The 9,970-nt window shown below is 51.5% G+C and overlaps 1 protein-coding gene across 1 annotated transcript; it reads left to right on the top strand.

The window, feature by feature from the left end:
* The first annotated feature begins 2,518 nt into the window (after window positions 1-2,518).
* Window positions 2,519-9,970, top strand: LOC144938055 (keratin, type II cytoskeletal 8-like). Its single transcript, XM_078865748.1, has 9 exons — window positions 2,519-2,911; window positions 3,056-3,264; window positions 4,143-4,203; window positions 5,681-5,776; window positions 7,253-7,417; window positions 8,060-8,185; window positions 8,697-8,917; window positions 9,525-9,664; window positions 9,871-9,970. The coding sequence occupies exons 1-9, from the start codon at window positions 2,519-2,521 to the stop codon at window positions 9,906-9,908; spliced, it is 1,449 nt and encodes a 482-aa protein (XP_078721874.1). The 3' UTR covers window positions 9,909-9,970.

Here is a 9,970-nt window from a genome sequence, read left to right as displayed (position 1 = left end):
CCGGCCCCTATGTTGACACACTGCTGCTCCAAATCACTTTAGGCTGAGGCGACCTAGAGGAGTCCCGGGACAGGTTCGGGTTTCTGACTGCTGCACACTGGTTACGTGTGCAACACGGCCAGACATTTGAAACACAATTCACGGAGATTGATTGCAATGCAGCGGAACACATTCAGCAAAGCAAAGATTGTCCGTGTAACTCGATCGAGAAAGTGTTGTTTGCGAGCACCTATTAAGGCTGACACTAGGTAGTGGTGTGGCCAGTATCATGCCATACCCGCCTTCCATTCGCCGCTGCTGATGTTGACACATCACGCCAGGCATTCGTTTAAGGCCGAGTTAATCTAGGAGAGGCACAGAACAGATTCACGTATAATTCGCTACTGACGTTAGCTGTGGCTGTGAATCAAACGCAGCTTTGTGACATCTGAGCGTAGTGCGTGGAACAATGTGCCACCGCTCGCACACACACACAAGCAAAAACACACACGGACACACTGCACCCCTGTACTCTCTGCAGTGTGGAGTCGATGATTCGTGGATCTCACACACGTGGTGCGAATCTTCCCACCTATGGGCATCGATGTGTCATACATTGACTTCCCAGGAGAAGGCGGTGCAGCAAAGTGCAGACTAATATTCACTAAAACTATCAACTATTTCGATTTCAACAGGTAAGGCCGACTGAGCTACGGAGCTGTTTTTCAGACGTGATCTGGCCATAAATGACAGCTCAGGGAAGTGGCTTATCGCGTGGACATGAATAGCCGCCACATACTCTAAACGCGTGTTTCTAAATGTGGAGGGAAAAAACCAGAGGAACAGCAAAATAATTCACGTGGCCACAGGGAGAACACGCAAACTCCAAATATACAGCAGACGTCAGGATCGGGATCAAACCCATGACCTCCTGAATAGCAGGCGAGGTAGTTAACATCTCTAATAATGTATGGGATAAAATGTTGCCCCCTCACACCATTTGGTTTTCTCTGGGTGCTTCGGTTTTCCTCCCACAGGTATAAACACTCATGAGTCGACTGAAAACATCTCAATAAATAGAGGACTGCAGAGCTTGGGCAACTGTTGGTCGCGCCGGCTCACCACCTGGGTGCCTTCCACCATTGCCTGTGGTTCCTCAGCTATTGTGAGATGTCATTTGCATGGACGACACAATATACAATCATAAACATTAATTTTACCACCCGATAAATGCTCACTGTCCAGCGGTCACAATGTCCTGAGCTCGTTGGCAAGAGGCCACATCGATGGATTCATATTTAATGAGACATGGCAGTGAATTTGTGAGGCCAATTTCTTATTCCTTGGCCCTTGCTCGGTTAACCTTGACGGCTTGCGTCCCAGGGAGCATGCGCCTGTCTGCACACCAACCACACCGAGGCATGCCAAGTGGGAAGCACACACCCAGTGGTTGTGCACACAAATAACATTGCAGATAGGAAAAGATCCACTGTTAATGTCGATTTGAAATACACTCGTGCTGCGAGCTCAGGTGAAACGTGAAACTTCAGTGAGAGACTGGATGACAGTGGACTCGCATGACCTCTGCCTGTTCCTCCACTTTGAAGTTGGAAGTGGGAAGTTTACTCGGTGCTTCTGCACTAAAGCCATAAAATGCAATAAAATGTGTTTTTTATATGACATTTGTACAGAGGGCATATTTAGCTTATAGCCAAAGGTATCTGCGTGAGTCTATGGGTCTATGTGTAAGTCGATGGGTCTCTTTATGCATCTATAATTGAAAAAGTAAAATCTAACTGTAACCACATCTTGAGACACTACATCTACACAGTGGTCATTGATTTTAAGGACAGAGAGAGGCAAACCGTCATGGGCAGTGGAAAAACCAAAGATATATGAAGCTGTAAGTTTAACATATCTTGCTGGGGAAAGGGAGTTCCAGACTGCAATATAATGCATCACTTTTGACCAAAAGAATTTAGGAAAGTGCCCGATATGTAACAATGTGACGACGTTGCAATGTAGAATGACGGCAAAGGTCATTCAGTCTGCCCTGCTCATCCCTTGCAGGAATTGATTTCCCCTCCCCGCCCAAGCACACACGAACACTCTTTTGCTCGGCATCACTTGCGTGGGTTACAGAATGTTCATCGCAAACGCAACAGCTGGTGCTCGACTAAACGGAATGAATCAGATGCCACACTTGCAGAATGAGAATAACCCAAATATTAAAAAAAACATTTAAACCCCGTGAAGCAATAGGACTTTGCGTGGCTCTTATGCGCTCAGAAAACTAAGACAATACGGGGGACATTGCATGGGTGAGATTCTGCAAATCCCAGCCAATTAAAGCAGAAAGCAGCAAATCAAGAGATTTGGGTGGGTGGGTGGGCACGCATCGGATTAGGGCTGCTGAGCAGAATATAAAGGGAAACCTTCCATCTTCTCGCGCGCCAACTTGCCCGCTTCTCCTGCCAAAGCCAAAACGACCGATCGCCCACCTACTCCCCCACCCGGATCAACCTTCAGAGCAGCAGCCATGTCGGCCAGCATCAAAGTGTCGACCACCAAGAGGACGTCCACCCGCAGCAGCGCGGGGGGCCCCCGCGTCGTCAGCGGCGGCTTCAGCAGCCGCTCGTTCGGCGGCGGCATGGGGGGCAGCCGCTTCGGCGCGGGGGGCGGCTCCGCGTTCAGCCGCCGCAGCACGGCGCTCAGCGGCTCGTCGTACCGGGCCGGCTCGGTCGCCTCCAGCTTCGGCTACGGCAGCTACGGCAGCGGCGGCTACGGGGGTGGAGTGGGGGCGGCGGTGTCGGCCGCGGCGATGGCCTGCGCGGCCCCCGTGGACATCGACCGCACGGTGCTGCCCACGCGCGCCCAGGAGAAGGAGGCCATCAAGCATCTCAACGACCGCTTCGCCAACTTCATCGACAAGGTGGGGTGGGGGGGGCAGTGTTTGTCTCCACGAGAGTTAATGCCAAACTCGGATCGGATTCGCCCCCGCTCAAGCCAATCACCCCCCCCCCCCCAACATTCCTGAGCTTACATTGCCTCTTCCTTTGTGTTATCGTCGTTTCAGGTGCGCTTCCTGGAGCAGCAGAACAAGGTGCTGGAGGCGCAGTGGTACGCGCTGCAGGAGAAGACCACGACCGGCTCCAGCGTCGAAGAGATGTTCGAGGCCTACATCAACGGGCTCCGTCGGCAGCTCGACGGCCTGGGCCACGACAAGGGCCAGCTGAACGGAAACCTGGGCCAGATGCAGGCCGTCGTGGAGGACTTCAGGGCCAAGTAGGTGGCTGCGTTGCCATGCGGACCGAACAAACATCGTTGAGGTGTGAAGAGTGGTTACCTTTGCAGGCAGGGAGGTGTTCCGAGTTGATATTTGAGCACAAGGCCCATATACTGCGTATCTCCCCACTGAGTTGATTTAATTTTTATGTGAATAATTTATTTAAAACAGGCGAGAGGCCACAGAGTCACACGGCTGCTCGTGTGGAAGGGAAATCGTGTGTGGGATGGCCTCATTCTGTAAAAGCCAGGAAAGCGTGTGTGGGATGGCCTCATTCTGTAAAAGCCAGGGGCAGTGGTGGCTATGCACGCCTGGCATCCGCCGCTTTGGAGGCTAAGGTTGGTGGATCACAGAGATTTGTAAGACTCCCAACCTACCAGGCCTGCAATATGGTCACGGAGATAGTGTCGGTTTTCTCTGGGTGCTCTGGTTTACTCCCACATGCAACACACATACAACAAAAAAAATCGCAATGCAAGACCCCCACAATGTATTGTGTCGTGCCAATCTGTGAGGCTTCTCTGAGTAAAGAAACACATGGCATTGTTGTCTGTAAGAGTGCTGCAGTTATTGTACCAGGTGTAGCGAACTGAGCTGTTGTGTAGGTGTGAAATTTAACTTCGTGTTTGGGCATTGATCCAATTACATAGGCTGGGCACTTCAGAAAATTCGCATCAGCCAAGCTACAGACAGTAAACGTAATCTTCTGCTGATCTCGCTTCGGTGTCGGTAATATATATATTTTTAAAAATATGGGGGGAAACCCCCAAGACAAGACGACTCTTTCATTGACGTTTTAAAAGCAAAACTGAGCAGCCACAAAAATGAAATTCAATCTGCAGGATGTTTTCTCTACTAAAGAGACCCTTTTCCACAGGTACGAGGCTGAAATCTCCCTGCGCACGGAGAGAGAGGGCGAGTTTGTCTTTGCCAAAAAGGTGAGTGTGATCAAAGCCCGCGGTGTTTTTGGTGCTATAAAAACCCGTGATGTTTTTGGTGCGAAACTAACCCACTATGTTTTTGGTGCTATAAAAACCCACGGTGTTTTTGGTGCGAAACTAACCCACGGTGTTTTTGGTGCGAAACTAACCCACGGTGTTTTTGGTGCTATAAAACCCACGGTGTTTTTGGTGCGAAACTAACCCACGGTGTTTTTGGTGCGAAACTAACCCACGGTGTTTTTGGTGCTATAAAAACCCACGGTGTTTTTGGTGCAAAACTAACCCACGGTGTTTTTGATGCTATAAAAACCCACATTGTTTTTGGTGCTATAAAAACCGATGGTGTTTTGGTACGAAACTAACCCACGGTGTTTTTGGTGCTATAAAAACCCACGGTGTTTTTGGTGCAAAACTAACCCACGGTGTTTTTGATGCTATAAAAACCCACATTGTTTTTGGTGCTATAAAAACCGATGGTGTTTTGGTGCGAAACTAACCCACGGTGTTTTTGGTGCTATAAAAACCCACGGTGTTTTTGGTGCAAAACTAACCCACGGTGTTTTTGATGCTATAAAAACCCACATTGTTTTTGGTGCTATAAAAACCGATGGTGTTTTGGTGCGAAACTAACCCATGGTGTCTTTTTTGTGCGAAACTAACAAACAGTGTATTTTGTGCAAAATTAACGCACGGTGTTTTTGGTGCGAAACTAACCCAAGGTTTTTGTTGCGAAACTAACTCATGGTGTTTTTGGTGCGAAACTAACCCATGGTGTTTTTAGCATTATAAAAACCCACGGTGTATTTGGCATTATAAAAACCCACCTTGTTTTTGGTGCAAAACTAACCCATGATCTTTTTAGGGCGAAACTACCCCACAGAGTGTTTTTGGTGCGAAACTAATGCGTAGTGTTTTTTACATCAAAATGTCAGTGATTTCCTACTCAATCGAGCATGGGATGTGCTCATCTCTTATTTGCAGCCCTAAACTAGTGTTGGAAATTCCACATTCCTGTCGTGGTGGTGGTGAGTCTATCCATAGGACACCCAATATTGACCACCCCACAAAATGGTGCTTATTTTATCAACGCTGGAGGGATGGTGAGCTGAGTTGATCCCCGACCAGGATTCTAACTCTTAATCTTCCGATTAATCACTCACCACTAGCCATTAAATATCACACCACTAAATTATATATATAAATTATTGACAAACGCCTGTGATTAGCGTTTTTTACACCGTTGTTGATTTGTATGTAAGCGCTGTTCATTGTTTATCCTGTTTGCAGTCAGTTCTGGCGTGGGATTCATGTCAATCACTTGTGGCTGTTTTTGCACTCGTTAGTTTTGCACATCCCCTCTGCAATGCAGAGTCCTGTAACTGCCACCACTGCCATTGGTCTTGGGCTGTGATCGTCCTTGTGAAAGAGCTGCTGAGCTCAATGGGCCACGTCGCACATGCTCCACTCTCTGCAGGACGTGGACGTGGCCTACCTGTCCAAGGTGGAGCTCGAAGCCAAACTCGACGGGCTCCAAGAGGACATCAATTTCCTGAGATCCATGTTTGCCCAGGTAAAAACGAAACGTAGCATCGTCGGCATGGGTTTCAAGGACCACGGTGCAAGCCATGAACTAAATCCGCTTTTTTTTCGTTGTAGATATGGGAAGCCACCCTATTGTCTGACCTGACACTCAAACTATTGTCCCAGAATTGCTCAACAGGACTGTATGGGAACAAGTACTACATATGGACTGAAATAATTAAACATAGGTCTTTGAAACTGTAATCATCGTCGTCAACATCCTTCCTCCGCTGCAATGCAGAGGTCGCAAACGGGTTTTGATTTCTTACCCGTACCCGTACCCGGCCGCACCAGGGTCACAAATGGGTACCCGTACCCGGCTGGGTACCCGTACCCGGCTACCCGTACCCGGCTGGGTACGGGTAGCCGGGTATCGGGTAGGGTATAGGTATCGGGTACCCGGTTGCGACCTCTGCTGCAATGTCATCGGGTCGTCGGTGTACAAATCTTCTTCATGTCAGTCTCCTTCTTTCGTACGGCTGATGTACATGCAGAGCAACGACTATCATTTCACTTTCAGGTGGTCAAGCCAGACAACTGAGTCAGGAGCAGCGGAGTAGTATCCCTGTGATGTCTCCTTCGTATTTGTGGATCGGTCATTGCGTCGTTATACGTTGCATGGTCTGTTCTAGATGGCCACAGTTGCACACTGGAGAATTGTAAAAAAAAAATTACATTTTCCATTTGTATCCGCATCTGCCTTGGTTTGCGCAGATGTGGTGTAGGGTGAACCATTAGCTTCGTGGAAGATCAAACCCAGGGATATTCCTGTCAATGGATCCTCCCATCTCTCCTCCTCCATCACGCTCAAGTCCTCACCTCTGTCTTCCAGATCCTTCCTCGACATTTCACCCCGTAATATTCTCGCACCATCCCCTCGGTATCCCCCCCCCCCCCCCCCCCATTTTTCCATTTCATACAACTCCTTTATTGGGCGACTGTTTTCCTTTCCTCTCATCTGCCTCTTACATTTCGACCTTGCTCTCCTCCTTTCATTCGATAACTTCCTCTTACTTTGGCTTGAACATCTCTGGGGTCGTCTGTTTTCACTTGATCAAGTGAGTGTTAGCACGCTCTTTTGAAACTCATCAATCTCACCAATACTTACAATCTCATCAATCCATGTCTGTTTGCCATACATTTGAACGAAACTTTCCTCTCTACTTCCTACTTATTCGCTACTATAGCAATCCTCCACCACAGCACACGGTTCACTTCCACACGAGCGAAAGATCACGCGTGCAAACGCGCGAGCTTTTAAATCTACATTGAAAGCGAATTTCTTTGGAACTGCTTTTTTGCGTTCGTTTTTTGTCCTCCCACACCGATTTGCACGGTTGGCTACGTACAGTGCGATAGAAGTTCAACATACACGTACATACGTACAGCTCCGTGGGCTTCACCTAGTAAATGAAATAGTGACAAAGAATAAGCAAGCGCCATTCTTTTTACCGACCTTCGGCAGGAGCTCAGCGAGCTGGAGGCCCAGATCAAGCACACCAACGTGCTGGTGGAGATCGACAACAGCCGCAACCTGGACATTGACGGCATCATCGCCGACGTGCGTCACCAGTACGAGACCATCGCGGCGCGGAGCCGGGCCGAGGCGGACGCTTTCTACCAGGACAAGGTGGGGCGGCGTGCCTACTGATGGCGGTGCTGTTATGGCAGTCTCTCTCTGTCCTCCTGTCCCTCTTTGTGTCTCTCTCTGTCCGTCTCTCTCTCTCTTTGTGTCCATCTCTCTCTCCGTCTCTCTCCCCGTTCGTCCTACCCATTTTCCTCTCGCACATTCGAAGAGGAGCCCACGCAGGGCCTTCACGGTTCGGGTGGTTTTCCACTGGCTATTTGCCATGCCAAGCCAGAACAATAGCCATGACACACGCAGGCCTCACAAGTCGTCTGAATATGGCTTGGGGCCAAGCAGGGCCAAGCAGCGCCGAGCATGGCTGAGCAGGGCCAGAGGCGGGGCTCATGATGCACGCATGGTGTACGACGTCAGGTCAGCACACCGTAGGGGACACAGCGTCACCGCGTCACCTGCACGTGTTTCAACTGCGCGCGGTGTCAGCGGCACGGCTTATGCAGTGGAAAAAAATAACCTGATGCCTGCTGAGCTGCACAAGGCTGGCTCAGCAGATTCATGGCACGGTTCACTTGTGCAGTGGAAACGATTTATCTCTCCTCCGTCTCTCTGAATGAGTCTCTCGATCGCGCCGTTTGTTGGCGAGTGGCGGCGTGAGCGAGCGCCTCTCCCGCCGTCGTGTGCGAACAGTTCCAGAGCCTGCACTCGGACAGCGGGAGGAACGATGAAGAGCTGCGCATGACCAGGAACGAGATCACCGAGCTCAACCGCCAGATGCAGCGCTTCCGCGCCGAGATTGAGGCCCTCAAGAAGCAGGTGAGGGGGGCATGCTGATGAGCGGCTCAACCGCCCGTGAACCGAGATGGATGCAGTTAAGAAGCCAGTGCTGAGCCACGTAGCGCGACAGTTTGGTTGATGGTGGGTCATCGTGAACCATCCGTTACAAAACAGATCGACAGCGAGAGTCGGTGCATGAACGCTTTCGAACCTAGTTGGGGCAGTTAATTTTTTTTTTAGAAAATCAGTGTTCACTCAAAAGAATGACACGTCCATGATCTGAAAATGTAGTCAGTTCAGAGTGAAAGCCAGGGCCCTGCAACAGTGCAGGAGCTACCGAGTGTGCCGGCGGTACTTCTGCACCGGGGGAGGGGAGGTGGGCTCACAGGCCTGTGGGGCTCAGATGCCGGGATACAAATAGGGAGAAGGAGAAATTGGATGGAGGGGGGGGGGGGCCTGTGCCGACCCCACAACCTCTGCGCGTGCGACGTCCCGGGGGCGGTCCGCGTCTCACGTCCCCCCTCCCCAACCGCGCCGTCCGTCCTCGCAGCGCGCCAAGCTGGAGTCGGCCATCGCCGAGGCGGAGGGACGCGGAGAGGCCGACATCCGGGAGGCGAAGGCGGCCATCGCCCAACTGGAGGAGGAGATCCACAAGGCCAAGCAGGAGATGGCGCGGCACGTGCGCGAGTACCAGGAGCTCATGAACGTCAAGCTGGCTCTGGACATCGAGATCGTCACCTACCGCAAGCTGCTGGAGGGAGAGGAGTCCAGGTGCGTGGACACCTGCGCAACCGGTGCACAATTTCTTACCGGACGTTTGGCACGTAGCCGGTGGGGGACTGATAGTTGCAGCCACAGCAGCAGTGACTGTGAACGTGGTGTGCCGGGTGAAATGCTATTGTCTAGGTCACCAACGTAAACAGGTCCTGGCTGAAATCAAGTCGCGATGAACTCAATCTGCACATAAAAAGGTCTCTCTGGCCAAATGAGTAATGTGGCAGCGGTAATCTGACATTAGCAACCAATAGAAATTCCACATTGTTATGTTGGGGCCCACTCTCTCTATCAAATGACGCCACTGATGACTTGCCACAAAATGGTACAAATGTTATCAACCCCAGGGGGAAGATGATGGGCAGAACTGACCCTGCACTGGAATGTCAATTTGTGACCTTTTGACCTGCGAGTCGAGCCTGCCAGCCACAGCAACGCCCCTCCTGGGGCAATCTGCATTAGGTCGCGAGCTATCGTGATGCTGCAGGGGAACCCGTGCTCGGGCCGGGGTTAATTCATCCCAAACGGCACCCCCCCCCCCCCCGCCGATCGTACCGCTCGCGACACGCGTTTCCCCCCTTGTCCCACCCACCGCGGGGCCCAGGCTGAACGTGATCACGCAGCACCTGACATACGGCGGAGGGCAGCAGATGCTGAGTCAAGGGGGAGGCGTCTACATGGCCGAGGGGGTCACGGGGGCCACCGTCAGCCGCAAGACCACGAGCACCGTCACGATGTCGTCCGGTAAAGCACGACACGGCACGGCATGGCACGGCGCGGGGAGGGCTCTCCCACTCCCACGTCGCCGCCACCGCATGTTAATGGCTCGCAGGCCATGCTGGCCATTAACAGGCGCTCGCAAACAGCACCTGCCTGCCCCATCAGTCAGTACGTGTATATGACAGATCCCTGTGCGTCCGTGTGTGTGCGTGTGTGCGGCTCATGTGCAGGTGGTTACGGTGGCGGAGTCACCTACGAGACTCTTTGAGGACACTCAGAGGAACGGTCGGAGTCGACACAGCAAGCCTGAAGCTTTCCTATACTCGCGCT

This window comes from Lampetra fluviatilis, chromosome 21 (assembly GCF_964198595.1).
Source record: "Lampetra fluviatilis chromosome 21, kcLamFluv1.1, whole genome shotgun sequence".
Taxonomy (NCBI): Eukaryota; Metazoa; Chordata; class Hyperoartia; order Petromyzontiformes; family Petromyzontidae; genus Lampetra; species Lampetra fluviatilis.
Note: the sequence above shows the minus strand (reverse complement) of the source record. Positions and strands in the feature narration are given on the sequence as shown.